Source organism: Humulus lupulus, chromosome 1, assembly GCF_963169125.1.
Source record: "Humulus lupulus chromosome 1, drHumLupu1.1, whole genome shotgun sequence".
NCBI lineage: Eukaryota > Viridiplantae > Streptophyta > Magnoliopsida > Rosales > Cannabaceae > Humulus > Humulus lupulus.
The window spans coordinates 188,835,206-188,852,212 of NC_084793.1; the positions used below are offsets into that span (position 1 = coordinate 188,835,206).

At 36.9% G+C, this 17,007-nt stretch overlaps 1 protein-coding gene across 1 annotated transcript in view; it reads left to right on the forward strand.

The window, feature by feature from the left end:
• Positions 1-1,296: 1,296 nt before the first annotated feature.
• Positions 1,297-17,007, forward strand: part of LOC133801566 (beta-glucosidase 17-like) — a gene marked incomplete in the record, with an annotated part of 466,706 nt that continues 450,995 nt past the window's right edge. The window contains 3 exon segments of the mRNA XM_062239810.1: positions 1,297-1,605; positions 1,681-1,750; positions 1,874-1,932. Of these exon segments, the coding sequence (XP_062095794.1) occupies positions 1,447-1,605; positions 1,681-1,750; positions 1,874-1,932 (288 nt within the window).

Here is a 17,007-nt window from a genome sequence, read left to right on the forward strand (position 1 = left end):
AATCTCCATTGTCAAAACTCCCTAAAGCCTAATACTAGTAACTCGTGAACTAAGGCTTATTAAAGCCCCAACCACGTAAAAACTGTGATTTTATTTATTTCTTAGCCTTTCTTTCTAGCTCTTATCTTTTAATATATTTATAGTTTTTGAAAAATTAGGTAAACAATTGTAATTCTACTGAATTGTTAAGAGAATCTATTTTGAATTTAGCATAAAAAATTCTTTTTGGAGGTTCTTCCATTGGGTTCTTTCTTAAAGTTCAAATCAAGAACACAATTACACAATTGATTAAGTCAATTAAACGTGTGATCAATGGTATAATCAGTCTTATTACGAAATTTATTGTTGAAGAGATATTTACACCACAACACTTATGTTGGGTTACAAATGCTTGGATAAGATAATGGGATCGGACCCAGAAATAGTATTAAAAATTGACTCACAAGAGTTGGATTTAGCGCATGGAAAGTGACACTACATTGTCATCATTTTGTTCATAGACATCTAGGATCTATTTGACATTTAATTTATATCTAAATCCTAATCATGTTTTGCTCCTGCTTCAGAAAAATATGATTTCATATTTTATTATTTTTCATTTATTTTATCGGAAAAGACGTTGCATAATACATAAATATGTTCAATATGTTGCATACATATATGATATATGCCAACACTAATATACTTATACGGATCAAACATTTATATAAATATATTTGGTGATTCACTTTAAATATTTTACTGGTGGGGCTCTTAGTATTCTCAATTTTTGAACAGTTTTCAGCGCAATTTTTGTTATGACTGTGTATATTGTAGCTATTTAGAGCATCAACACGATTTTTAGAAAATTCTGAATAATTTACAGTACCGAAAACTAAGTTCAAACATGTTGTTGCACGCGTGACTAATTTTTTTTATGTGCGTGAAAAACAATATATTTGAACCTAATTTTCGGTACTGTAAACTATTTGGAATTTTCTGAAAATTTGCAGGATGCTCTAAACAACTACAATATACACGGTTATAAAAAAAAATTGCACCGAAAACTGTTCACGAGTGGAGAATAGTGAAAAGCCCCAACACTAAAGCTTAAAGTGAAGCCATACAAAAATTGTCCTATATATTTACACATAGATCTAGTCTCTCTCCCGAACAAAAAAAGGAATTAATACTGTAAACATATATAAAGAATTTTTTTTAAATATATAAAGATAATTTTTATAATCTAGATGGGGTACATTTTCCATGTTATCAGTAACGTATACACCATACACAAACCAATCAAACAAATCATATAATAAATTTCTGTATCTTTCCTCAGGAATACAGCTCATAGTTGATATGATATTCAACCATAAAGTGATGACTTTTTGAGTTACGAAGAAGAAATGTGTATATAAATAGAGATTTTTGAGGTGAAAGAGGCACACATATTCATCCTTAATTATGGGAAATTATTATCACATTTCTACTCTTCTTCTCATCATCCATCTACTTCTATTAGTAGCTTCTTCATATCTGCTCACCACTTCTGTCGAAGCTCGTCTAACCAGGCGTAGCTTCCCCAAAGGCTTTCAATTTGGAACTGCTTCAAGTGCTTACCAGGTACATATGTTTAACTTTGAAAATTAACTTATTAGAAACATTAATTTTTCTTATAATAATTGCTTGATTTTGAAGTATGAAGGAGCCACACATGGGCATGGCAGAGGATCCAGTATATGGGACACCTTCACAAGAACACACCCAGGTCTCTCTTTTTATAATTTTAATTATTTTATTGATAGGATAAGAGGGAGGGAGGGAGGGGTTACTGGTTAGTCTATTTATAATTTTCACTCAGTCGATTCCTCTATGATGAACTTTATTTCAGAAAAGATTGCGGATCACAGCACTGGAGATATAGCTGAGGACTTTTACAATCGCTTTAAGGTATAAATAATACTTTTTTTTTTGTTGGCAATGACATAATAAATAATACTTAATACGTAGCATATATATACGAAATTCCAAAATAAAAACAAATAAAAGTTTAAGCGAACAGATGTGTAATTGATTACAGATAAGATAATCTTTCTAGTGCAAAGGCTAATCCCCAATTTTACGTATTAATTTAGTGATAATTTTTTCACTTGTTCATTTATTTTCCAATTACATGGGAAAAATAAGTTTGTGTATGATGAAGTCGATACTACTCCCTTTAATAATTGACCTCCTCATATTTTAAGGCTGAGAGTTTCAATTTAAAATATTAAGAAGAAGAAAAGGAAAAGAAATCGCTGATCGGCTGTATTCTTTTCCAATAATGTACACCAACTAATTTGACAAATTCATGTAAATTAACATATATATGCTAACAAGCTGAAAATAGATAAATATTTGAATTAAGAATTATTTACTTATCTATTTCCAAAGAGATTTGGTACGTGGTCCCTATCATTGAATAATGTTTCTTTTCTTATTCTTATCCAACTTTCTTTTGGAATAATAATTATAATTACGACAAGTAACTTAATTACTTCATCGAACTAAATATGACTCTACACTAAGAATATAAAACTTTTAACTAAAATCATAACATAAATATAATTAATATACTTATATACCTTAAGCAAGGAATTTTTATGGTTTAAACTACTAGGCCATGATTCCCTTATATAGGCTAAGAAAGAAAAATAAAACCTCTAAAAAACAATGTGGGACTAATCCTATTTGTTTTTCAATTCAAACAAAAACTTATAACACGCCCCCACATGAATAAAAAACTGACTCAAGGAAAAAAAATAAAACACATAGACCTATGTGATAGAATTCAACGTTAGAAACCCGCATGGGATAGGTAGGTGTTACCCTTTGAACATTCCCTTTTGTAAGTATATTTGCTTTACTGGCTGATCAGTAGACGCGATGTCTTTGAACTATTCTACTGTTCGTGTAAACGATGATATACCACACATAGGAATCTTTCCTAACATATTTTGGTTCTCAATATTATGTTTGTTTTTGGCCCTAAACATTTCCCTGGTTCTGCAAGAGATATTCCAGGAATTGAGCCCTATTCAATTCCTATAGAAGCGGCCCATCTTCTCTCTCACATATGTGATTTTCTTAATTAAGAGTAACCCGTATTACTCTGCTTGATATTTCGATGCATAAGAAATCATTAAAAGCATAGTTTAACATTTTCCTTACAGTTATCGTTGTTTCATCATAGGAATGGACAACGAGGATAACCTCAACAATCTTTACAGTTTTAGTTGTCCCTTTGAACCTAGATCTTGGGATCTCCAATCAACTAGGTTGGGTGTCTACTGTATTGATTTTTCATTCATGGGCTTTAGTCCCATTCCCCTTGATTTTTCAACCAACTCTTTATTTCACCCTTTGGTTAGTGGATCCGCAATATTATCCTTTGACTTCACATAGTCACTAGAGATAACTCCAGTTGAGAGTAGTTGTCTAATGGTATTGTGTCTACGACGTATATGTCTAGACTTACCATTATACAAATTATTATGTGCCCTACCAATTACAGATTGACTATCGCAATGTATGTCAATAGCTGGCACTGGTTTAAGCCATTTTGGAATATATTCTAAAAATTGACGAAGCCATTCAGCTTCATCGCTACACTTGTCTAAGGCAATAAACTCAGATTCCATCATGGATCTAGCTATTACCGTTTGTTTAGAAGATTTCCATGATACAGCTGCACCATCGAGTGTAAACACATATCCACTCGTAGACTTTGAGTCTTTCATATCAGATGTCCAATTAGCATTAGAATGCCCTTCAAGTAATGCTAGATATTTAGTATAGTGTGGCCTATAGCTACGAGTAAATCGCAAGTTCCTAAGTACTCGTGTTATTCCTTTCCAGTGGTCAGACCATGGATTACTCGTGTATTTACTCAGTTTACTAACTGTGTAGGCTATATTAGGTCTTGTACAACTCATTAAGTACATTAGACTTCCAATAATTCTAGAGTTCTCTACCTGAGAGACACTCTCCCCTTTGTTATTGAACAAATGTAGACTCGAATCTACAGGGGTTCTAGATACACCAGAATCTTCTTTGTTGAATTTCTCAAGAATTTTGTCCACATAATGTGACTGACTAAGAATGATCTTATCAGATGTCCTTGAGATTTGAATCCTCAAAATGACATCTGCTAGACTCATATCTTTCATGTCAAATTTTGAGTTCAACATACTCTTGATAGATTTGATCATCTTATCACTGCGTCAAAAAATGAGCATGTCATCTACGTAAAGACACAAAATGACATAGTCATTATCTGTTTCTTTAACATAAATACATTTATTTCATTCATTGATTTTGAAGCCATTTGCCAACATTATTTGGTCAAATTTCTCATGCCATTGTTTTGGTGCTTGCTTTAAACCATATAAAGTTTCACCAATTTACAAACTTTTCATTCTTATCCCGGGGAGGAAAAACCCTCGGGCTGTTCCATATAAAATTCTTCATTTAAATCCCCATTTAGAAAAGCAGTTTTCAAATCCATTTTATGTACTTCAAGATTGCGCAATGTAACAATAGCAAGTATCATCCTAATGGAAGTTATTCTCGTCACAGGAGAATAAGTGTCAAAATAATCAAGGCCTTCACATTGCTTATAACCTTTAATTACAAGTCGTGTCTTATACTTATCAATTGAACCATCAACTTTCATTTTCCTATTGAAAATCCATTTAGCCCCTAAAGGCATACATCCTGGAGGAAGATCTACTAACTCCCAGGTGTGATTTTGAAGTATGGATTCAATCTCACTATTAATAGCTTTTTTCCATAAAGAGCCATCAGTGGAGTTCACAACTTCATCAAAGTTTTGAGGTTCACAATAACGCCCAACTACCCAGGGACCGTTACGGTGTGCATTTTAAATAGTGCTAAATTCACTAATCGAGTCATTTGGCCATAATCATACAACTAAGTATGATTAATGGTTTAGGGTTAAATTTTTTGGTTAAGATACAACATTTCACTAAAACGTTTACAGTATACATTGGGATCCCAAAAATATAATTTAAAGGTTAATTACAATAAAATATTTACAACCAGCCGACCTAAGCGGCAAAATAGGGTTTAGTCCTAGTTCCTCTTTAAACCCTTGGCCGTGGCGGTCGAGCAGCCGCATATGTACACATCGTCACCTAAGCTCTCCAACTCAAGGATGGTCCAGCTTTCTTTTGCCTTTACCTGCACCACATAGCACCCGTGAGCTGAAACTCAGCAAGAAAACTTAATATGCTCATGAACAAGTAATAATATGTTATTAAGTCATAATAAGCATGCCTAGCAGTAATAGCCCTACTCATGCATGCAAGCAGGTACAAATAAATGTTTGTGAAGTCCTGCGCTCTTAGTAGATGACTAATAAGTCTCTCGCTCTGAGGTAGATGACTAATAAGTCATTCTCTGAATAGACGACTAATAAGTTTTTCTAAATAGTTGACTAATAAGTCACTATCTAAATAGATGACTAATAAGTCTATCTCTGTATAGATGACTTATAAGTCTATCTCGGTCAGATGACTGATAAGTCTATCTCGGTCAAATGACTGATAAGTCTATCTCGGTCAGATGACTGATAAGTCTATCTCGGTCAGATGACTGATAAGTCTATCTCGGTCCCATACCCTCCTAGCCATGTGACGTGTAGGTCACCTTAGCCTTTTGGCTCTGGCTCTAAATAACTAGCCTTTAGACTAGACAAGCGCTTTTGGTTTTCATTGAACTTAAGGTCGGTCAAGCATTTCATACTTCTGATGATAATGCTTATGTCGATTAGATCTATTCTTTTCGGTTTGCGTTAAACACGCTAATACCGTTCTTGACTCATAAGCCAATACCATACGATTAGTGCTCAATACTACTGCCGAAACTGACTAATGAGTCAAAACTTCAGAGTTAATACTGACATCATTGTCGATTCTGACTAATAAGTCAGTAATATTCACAGATAGCAAATTGCCAAGCATTTGATATGCATTCCAGATATAAAAATAGAGCACTCAACATGCTACATCAAAAACCATGCATGTCATATATGGGATGCAGTTTTCTTACCTCTGCTTCAAGCGAGAAATAACAAATGAATGACCCTTGAGAACGATCGATCCTTTGATCCCTTAGCGGTCACCTAGTCATAACCAAATATGGAATCCAATTAATGAAATCAACAATAAAAAGTTCTTGACCTAAACCTCACTCCCGAGACCTCGAATCGTACCCAAACGGTTAGTAGATTCGATCTCGAGCCTTAGGAATTGAATCCCTGAGCCAAAAACCCTCAAAAGTGCCCAAAATATGATTCAGGAAAAGCAGGGTAGCGCTACAGCGCTGCCCCCCTAGCGCCCCAGCGCTACATCCAGAGTTGTTTGGCCTTGGACAGCACTGTAGCGCCCTCCCTTGGGCGCTATAGCGCTAGGACTAGGCTGAAACAACCCTGGTTCTTCCTCCTTCGAGTTTTCCATTTCCAACCATCAAAACATGCTTCCAAACCTCAATCAAACTCCCAAATACCCAACATACAAGTCCTAGGCATCACAACCCAAGTAACCTTTGCCAAAAACTCCCATCAATTCTCATCTATCCAAACTAGAAAACAAGTTGAAAACCAAAAGGAAAACATAGCAAAACTAGAGTTCTAATGGCTAGAAACTTACCTCAAGCTTAGAATCACACCCTCTTCAATGGTAGAACATAACCCTAGACCATTAAGGTTCACTTCCTAGCTTGGTTCCTCAGATTGAGCTTCAAAATTCAAAGAAAGAAGGAGAGAAGAAGATGAACGGGAGAGGAAGAAATGATGCTATGTTTTCTACAACCTTCTACAGCTTCTTAAGGTTGATATAATCCTTAAGGTCAAAAGACCAAAATGCCCCTAGGTCATTTAAAGTCATCTTAAGGCCACCAAGGGTAAAACCATCCTTTCTCCTCTATCTCGTTAATCATAATTAACGTCCTCCAATTTCCTGTTATTCCTAATATTATCAAATGCTAATAAATCATATCCCATTACCCTTTAATTCCCGGTAATGTACTAATCACCAAATTAGCCCGAGACTCACCTCGAGCCCCGAAATTAACCCCGTTATGACCGAACCGATAACTTGTATTCAAAGATCATCTCATGCCGAATAGCTCGAAAAAAATCCACATTATGATGTGGTCTTACTCATAATTCATCAACATGCATGAAAATATACAAATATGCCATCAACGGGCCAAATTACCAAAATGCCCTTATAATGAAAAGTGGACCCATATGCATGCATTTATCATCATATAATAATATAGTTCATATAATCATGCATATAATCATTTAATGGCATAATAAATCAATTATGGCCCTCCTGGCCTCCTAATCAAGGTCCTAAACCTTATTAGGAAATTTTGGTCATTATAACTATCCCCTCCTTATAGAAATTTCGTCCTCGAAATTTATCTGAACCACCTGGAATATAAATTTCGCACAACTGATTCCAGTTTCCCAGGTCGCTCCTTCGACCTCACTGTTTCTGTATCATATCTTAACTAAATGTATAGCTTTACTTCTCAGAACTTTATTCTTTCTGTTAAAATCTGAACTGGCTACTCCTTATAGATAACTTAGCTTCAACCTCCAAATTCTCATAACTCAACACATGAGTTTCTTCTAACCCATGTCCTCAACATGGAAATATAAAATACTCTGTATACAGCCGACAATGCAAAAACTGAGGTCAACCCAAAAGCAACCTGATAGATCCTATCCAAGATTCAAACAGTCATATTAATCTAGGGCTCAACTTGCCCTTAATTCCTCACCCTTTTCCATGTTGATACTTTAAAGAAGATACAATCTTCTACTTGGAACTCCATGTTCCTACTTTTCAAATCATCAAAACTTTTCCATTTACTTTGAGAAATGAGCATCCAAGCTCCAATCTTTTCAATAACCTCAATGGTCCCCTGAACTACCTCAAGATCCGATTATAACATGTTATCCATCTCATTCCAATGAATGGGTGATATACATTCCTTACCATACAATGTTTCATAAGATGCCTCTCCAATATTGGATAACTCTCTCTCTGATTTACTATCAGTCTGATGATAATCAACTGTACTAAGTTCCAAATATATACTCATCGCCTTCCTTAACCTTCCCAAGACCTGGAAGTAATAATAGAGTCTTCATATGATAAGATAGACCTTGAATTCCGAAGAAGGCGTACTACCTTTCTCACATAGAGGTCTGCATACTGATCAACTGTGTTACTTGTCCTTACTGATAAAAGTGAACTCACTCTATATACTGGTCCACAATGACCCAATTCCAATCACGCTGACCCACTATCCTGGGCAGTCCCACCGCGAAACCCATCGTGATGTTTCCTTATTTCCATTATAGAATACTCAAAGGCTGCAATGGCCTTACTGCTTTTTGATACTCTGTCTTGACCTGTTAATAGTTTGAAAACTTTGTCATGTATTCCATTATGTCCCTCTCTATCCCAGCCACCACTATAAAGCTTTCATATCCTAATACATCTTTTATGATGCCTGGATGAAGATAATAAGAGAGTAGTACGAGATTAATCTAGAATTCCTTGTTTAATCCCAGTGTTAATCGGATCCCAAGTCCGGTCCCTTTTACCACCATAACTCATGTCTGACACTGCATAGTCCTTAGCTAATCCAGCTAAGAATTTCCCCTCAATTCTCCCATCTATGGTTCACTTAATTGTTTTCCTTTTGATCCTCTCTAAAAGAGTAAATTCAAGTGTACAACTGGCTACCTGGCCCACCAGAAACTCTACTCTAGTTCTGGTCATATCCTTTAACTAACATGTTGCTTGGGCAATCACTTTTCCCTGTCACTGAGGTGTCATAACAACCTACAAACTGATTTTGATATGCAAGAAGGCTCAGAACTCTTCCACAAAGTACATGTAATATCCTGCCCGTCCAAGGAAACTCATGCCCTCTAAGGCGTTCCTTGACCTTGGAAATTCTTCAACCAAGAATATACCACAATACCATCGATCAAGACGATCACAAATCCAATTAAGATAATCTTGAATATGCTATTCATCTATTTCATCAAAACAACTCAGCACTCCCAGTGCCCTTATCTGATATAAAAACAGTCTTCTGCGTATCCTTCTCCCTGACCTCCAGCTTGTACTAACCAGATCAAAGATCCACCTTGGAGAATACCATCTTACTCAATAACTGAGCCTTACGTTTTTACAACTTTGCTGAAGTTGTTCAATACAGTGCCCTAGACCTGGTTCTATCTCTGACACCAATGCAATCACCATTTTTATCCTTTTATGTAAACATAATCCTGACAAATCCCACTAGAAATCCATCCAGAAACTCACAGACTAATCCAGTCTGTCCTGATCCCACTGGCACGACCTAAGTGGTATCCACCACACTAGCTAGGAGTTCTATGCATCCTCTTGCAATAGATCTCTAGCTCTAAATACAGATGTCATAAGCATACAAAATCCATGAACAGTGCCAACTATCACAAGGGTCTCCCACTCTCAATCAAAGAGTTACTATCCTTTCCTTACAAGCTATCATTGCCTCACACTTGGCTAACCAATCCATACTCAGGATCATCCTGAAGTTAGTCATAACCAATTTTATCAAACCAACTGATGAGTCCTTTCCACCATAACTCTAACTCATCACAACATAACCATGCAATCTGCATACACAAGTCTATGCTTCTCTAGATGCAACAACCAAAGAGCAACATGGCACCAAAACTAGTCAACACAATACAAGAATCATAACTAGAAAGCTGACCTGCCACACCTGAGGAACCAGCCTCAGTCTCAGTCTCCGAATCTGACTGCTTCGGAATGAACACTCGAGCTGGAGTCGAGCTGTCCATCCCCTTTTGCACATCTGTTCCTCGCCTTGGGCAATCCCTCATGAAATTCCCAACCATTCCACATACGAAACATGCCTTTGCTCGACATTCTCCCAGATGAAGTCTCTTACACTGAGCACATTTTGGATAAGTCCTCCAATTCTTTTTCTTGCTCGCTCCAATAAATGGAGGTGTCACTGTCTGAGCTTCGTGCTCTCTAGCAAGCTCCTTCTCATTTCCTGTGCTCTCAACAGCAAGAGCCTTCCCTACCACCTGAGCGTAGGTAGAAATTTCATGCACTGGGGCAACTCTAATGCCCTGAGCTATCTGGGATTCAATCCCTGAATAAACCTTTCCTTTCGAGCTACATCCGTGGGTACCATATCAAAAGCAAACTTGGCCAACCCATCAAATCTGTTAACATACTCGGTTACTGTTGCATTGCCTTGAACCAGGTTCATAAACTCATTCATCTTAGAAATTTGGGCTGCATCACAGTAATATCTTTCATTAAACAGCTGCCTAAATTCTTTCCAGTCAATCACAACTTTTTCTTGTGTCTGGGATACTACTTCCCACCATGTCCGGGCATCATCTCGCAATACATATGTAGCGCAGATCACCCTATCGTGACCTACCCGCCCCATATTGTCAAGAATGGAACTGATCATGCCCATCCATTGCTCAGCTCTGAACGGATCTAGGCCTCCCTAAAAAGCTGGAGGGTAATACTCCTGGAATCTTCCACAAAGGAATTCCCACCTGTTCTCAACCCCAGGCTGAGCCACTCCTGGCATAACAAAGGAAGAGGTGTTCCTCGACAAGTTCTGCTATTACTTCAAACACCTGATCTCTTCCTCTTGCCTCTGCAATCTTAATTGCAAATCTATAAACATTTGCTGGAAATTCTGAGGGGCAGATGGAGAACTCAAACCCTGGCTGTAACTCCCAGCCCCGGTATAACCACCACCAGGTCATTATCTACCTTGGATACATATCTGCTGATTGAATCTGCAGTCAATAACTTGACCCATTAAACATGATGAGCATATCAAGAGCTTTCCCCACAAGAAAAATCTTACCACACTACATTTACAACCACTGCAGTGCTAAAAACATGCCCATGGCATTCAAACATCAATCCATAACCCATGCTCTTCCAACATACACACCATGCTTCCAACCTCAGCATGAAAATATCACATTTATATAATCACGGAGCATGTAATCATATAATCATTTAATAGTCAAGAGCCAGGCTCTATCAGAATCTCATGCTCCCTAATACAATGTGCACGTAAAGCATTTACATTTTATTTAAGCAGTTAAGCACATAACTACAGAAATAGTTACCATACCCTAAGTGAAGCTATCTTTAGTGACGAGTGTAAATGCCCAACTTGTCTTCAGGAACCCTTAACCTTGGCAATCTCTAACACCAAGTTTGTAATGCCCTACTACCCAGGGACCGTTACGGTGTGCATTTTAAACAGTGCTAAACTCGCTAATCGAGTCATTTAGCCATAATTGTGTAACTAAGTATGATTAGCGGTTAAGGGTTGAATTTTTTGGTTAAGATACAACGTTTCACTAAAACATTTATTGTATACATTGGGATCCCAAAAATATAATTTAAAGGTTAATTACAATAAAATATTTACAACTAGCCAACCTAAGTGGCAAAATAAGGTTTAACCCTAGTTCCTCTTTAAACCCTCGGCTATGGCGGTCGAGCAGTCGCATATGTATACATCGTCACCTAAGCTCTCCAACTAAAAGATGGTCCAGCTTTCTTTTGCCTTTACCTGCAGCATATAGCACCAGTGGGCCGAAGCTCAGCAAGAAAACTTAATATGCTCATGAACAAGTAATAACATGTTACTAAGTCATAATAGGCACGCCTAGCAGTAATAACCCTACTCATGCATGCAAGCAGGTACAAATAAATGTTTGTGAAGTCCTGCGCTCTGAGTAGATGACTAATAAGTCTCTCGCTCTGAGGTAGATGACTAATAAGTCTCTCTAAATAGGTGACTAATAAGTCATTCTCTGAATAGACGACTAATAAGTCTTTCTGAATAGTTGACTAATAAGTCACTCTCTAAATAGATGACTGATAAGTCTATCTCGGTCAGATGACTGATAAGTCTATCTCGATCCCATACCCTCCTAGCCATGTGATGTGTAGGTCATCTTAGCCTTTTGGCTCTGGCTCTAAATAACTAGCCTTTAGACTAAACTAGCACTTTTGGTTTTCATCAAACTTAAGGTATGTCAAGCATTTCATACTTCTGATGATAGTGCTTATGTCGATTAGATCTAATCTTTTCAGTTTGTGTTAAACACGCTAATATTGTTCTTGACTCATAAGCCAATACCATACGACCAGTGCTCAATACTACTGCCGAACCTGACTAACGAGTCACAGCTTCATAGTTAGTATTGACACCATTGCTGATTTTGACTAATAAGTCGGTACCATTCACAGATAGCAAATTTTCAAGCATTTGATATGCATTCCAGATATACAAATAGAGCACTCAACATGCTACATCAAAAACCATGCATGTTACATATGGGGTGCATTTTTCTTACCTCTGGTTCGAGCGAGAAATAACAAATGAGCGACCCTTGAGAACAATCGATCGTTTCATCCCTTAGCGGTCACCTAGCCATAACCAAATATGGAATCCAATTAATGAAATCAACAATAAAACGTTCTTGACCTAAACCTCACTCCCGGGACCTCGAATCGTACCCAAACGGTTGATAGATTCGATCCCGAGCCTTAGGAATTGAAACCCCGAGCCAAAAACCCTAAAAAGTGCCCAAAATATGAATCGGGAAAAGCAGGGTAGCACTACAGCGCTGCCCCCCTAGCGCCCTAGCACTACATCCAGAGCTGTCTGGCCCTGGACAGCGCCGTAGCGCCCTCCCTTGGGCGCTATAGTGCTAGGACCAGGCTGAAACAACCCTGGTTCTTCCTCCTTCAAGTTTTCCATTTCCAACCTTCAAAACATGCTTCCACCTCAATCAAACTTCCAAATGAACCCAAATACCCAACATACAAGTCCTAGGCATCACAACCCAAGTAACCTTTGCCAAAAACTCCCATCAATTCTCATCGATCCAAACTAGAAAACAAGCTGGAAACCAAAAGGAAAACATAGCAAAAACAGAGTTCTAATGGATAGAAACTTAAGTCAAGCTCAGAATCACACCCTCTTTAATGGTAGAACATAACCCTAGACCATTAAGGTTCACTTCCTAGCTTGACTCCTCAAATTGAGCTTCAAAATTCAAAGAAAGAAGGAGTGGAGAAGATGAATGGGAGAGGAAGAAATGATGCTTTGTTTTCTACAGCATTCTACAACTTCTTAAGGTTGATATAATCCTTAAGGTCAAAAGACCAAAATGCCCCTAGGTCATTTAAAGTCCTCTTAAGGCCACCAAGGGTAAAACCATCCTTTCTCCTTTATCTCGTTAATCATAATTAACGTCCTCCAATTCCCATTATTCCCAATATTCTCAAATGCTAATAAATCAGATCCCATTACCCTTTAATTCTCGGTAATGTACTAATCACCAAATTACCGCGAGACTCACCCCGAACCCCGAAATTAACCTTGTTATGACCGAACCGATAACTTGCATTCAAAGATCGTCTCATGCCGAATAGCTCGAACAAATCCACATTATGATGTGGTCTTACTTATAATTCACCAACATGCATGAAAATATACAAATATGCCCTCAACGGGCCAAATTACCAAAATGCCGTTATAATGAAAAGTGGACCCATATGCATGCGTTTATCATCATATAATAATATAATTCACATAATCATGCATATAATCATTTAATGGCATAATAAATCATTTATGACCCTCCTGACCTCCTAATCAAGGTCCTATACCTTATTAGGAAATTTAGGTCATTACATTCACCTTCTAGCAAATAGGTTAGAAAATCTCGACCAAAAGACTTTTCTGTTCTAATTCTTTTGCTACGTCTAGGTTCATCCTCAGACTCCTGATTTTGATCCTGACTATTTTCAGCAATAGTCTCATGTGTTTGTTTTAACGAACTTGAATCCTCTTTTGATCTACATGGAAATACGTGTTCAAAGAATGATGCATTTCTGGATTTCATTATCGTATTTTTGTGTATGTCAGATATTTTAGACTCATGCACCAGAAACCGATACACGATACTGTTATGTGCATAACTAATGAAAATGCAATCAATAATTTTTGGACCTATTTTTACCATTTTTGGTAAAGGTACAACCACTTTGGCAAGACACCCCCACACTCTTAAGTATTTGAAGGAAGGTTTTGTTCCTTTCCATAACTCATAAGGGGTCTTAACTTCTTTCTTTTTGGGTATTTTATTTAAAAGATGATTAGCTGACAAGACAACTTCTCCCCACATGTTCTGAGGCAATTCAAAGCTAATCAATATTGCACTCATCATTTCTTTCAATGTACGATTTTTTCTTTCAGCAACACCATTTTGCTGAGGTGAATATGGTGTAGTGGTTTCATGGATGATTCCATGTTTAGCACATAATTCAAGAAATGGCGATTCATACTCACCACCTCGATCACTTCTCAACACCTTAATCTTTTTGTTAAGTTGATTCTTAACTTCGGTCTTATAGAGAACAAATTTCTCTATAGCCTCGTCTTTGCTTTTTAGCAAATACACATTGAAATATTTAGGGCTATCATCGACAAAGGTAATAAAATACTTATTGCCTCCCCTTGTTTGAACAAATTTTAAATCACATACATCTCCATGTATTAAATTTAGGGGTTCATTATTCCTTTCAATTGTTTTGAAGAATGACCTTGTTAGTTTCGCCTCAACACATGTTTCACATTTATGATTTGAATCAATATGAAAATTTGGTATATGATTCAAGCTAACTCCGTAGAGTGTCATAATTAAGATGTCCTAGTCTACCATGCCAAACATTAGAATACTCAAACAAATAAGTAGAAGAGTTATTAACTTTATTGATATTTGGTTTAACAACCATTACATTGAGTTTAAACAACCCATCAGTTACATAACCCCTTCCCACATACATTCCACTTTTGGACAGAACAACTTTTTCTGACTCAAATACAATACGGAATCCGTGTTTGTTCAGCAGTGAACCAAACACTAGGTTCTTACGGATCTCTGGTATGTACAACACGTTGTTCAGAGTCAGCTCCTTTCCAGAAGTCATTTTTTAGGATCATACTTCCTTGACCCGTAATTTGAGATGTGGCAGAGTTTCCCATGAAAAGCTTCTCGCCATCATCTACCTGTTCAAAAGATTTGAACAGACTCTTGTCTGAGCATACATGCCAAGTGGCACCAGTATCAATCCTCCACTCCTTTGGGTTAGAATTAACTAGGTTTATCTCAGAAACCATGGCTGATAGATTTATTAGATCAACATCCTTGGAGATGCTATCTACTATGTTCGCCTCATTATTTTGTTTCTTCTTTGGCAGTCTATAATTCGTGGACTTGTGACCCGACTTGTTGCAGTTAAAGCACCTGCCAAGAAATTTGAATGACTTTTTGGAGATTCCTCCATTTGGCCCAAACTTGAACCCTTTATCATTGGCTTTGTAGTTCTTCTTTCCCTTCGAATTTTGACCTTGTTCCACCAAATTGGCTTTAGCCACATCTTGTTTAGAACTTATTTTTTTTTTTAGAAATCTTGTTGTCTTCTTCAATACGAAGTCTAACAATCAATTCTTTAATGCTCACATGTTTTCGTTTGTGCTTCAGGTAGCTCTTGAACTCCCTCCAAGCAGGGGGTAGTTTTTCAATCAATGCAGCTACTTGGAAGGTCTCACTTAGGATCATACTCTCAGAGTGAATCTCATGCAAGATAATTTGTAATTCCTAAGCTTGACTACTCATAGATTTGGAATCTACCATTTTATAATCTAGGAACCATCTAACCACAAATTTCTTTACACTAGCATCCTCAGATGTATATTTCTGGTCCCACAATTCTCTAGTTGTTTTCTTTGTATCAAAGACTCCATACAAAGAGTTTTCCAAACCATTCAAAATGTAGTTTCGACAGAGAAAATCATCATTTATCCAGTCTTTAACAGTCTTAATGACATGTACATCTTTTTTTATCTTCTTTGAGATTTTGTTCGTCATCAGTAACAAATCTCGCAAGATTCATCGTAGTCAGATAGAACAACACTTTTTGTTACAACCTTTCAAAATTCTGTCCATTGAATTTTTCAAGTATTTCCCCAGCTCTCAGAGGATGGTTTGTACGAACCACAACAGAACCCCATTGGGTATGAGCTTGAACTTTCAAGGATGATGACTCAGTTGTCACCTCATTATTCCCGCCATTTTGGTTTGCTTCAATTGCCATTTTATTTGAAATCACAAAACTAATAGTGTTATTTTCCTAACAACGGAATATTATACGGTTTCACTTAGATCAAACTTGAAAATTCTCAGGTTAGCCTGGAAGGGTAAAAAAACCCAACCATTCGTGGTCTAGCCTCTCGTAGAATATTTCTATTGAGTATTTCTCCAGCCCCAAATACAAATATCTTTACTAGATAATTTCCAAAGAATAGTAGGAGGGTCTATACCCTACTTCAGCAGTCTAGTTTCTTTGAAAATATTAAGTTCCCAGGATAGGCTGGAGGGGTCCCAAAAGTTCCCACTTAATACCAAACTTTCCTAGATAGAACTTCTCTAGTGAGATTTAAGTTCAAACAAACTTTTCGCAATAACAATATCTTTCAATATATAGATATAGAAATATCACTAATAGATATATTAAACATTATAATAATATAAAATATATTCAAATATTATATTAAACGATAATCTGTTTTAAGATTGTAGAAAAAATATAACGTAATTAGATATAATACTTGAATAAACATAATATGATAAATACAATATTTATATATACTAAATTAAAGATACATGTGACAGTCAGAATCTCGTGATCCGCAGGGGGAAAGACCAGGTAAAAGCTGTGCAATCCCACATCGCCTGGGGAAGGTCAAGTGTGATGATTCTAAGACTGTGTAGGTATGGGACTACATAGTTGAAGA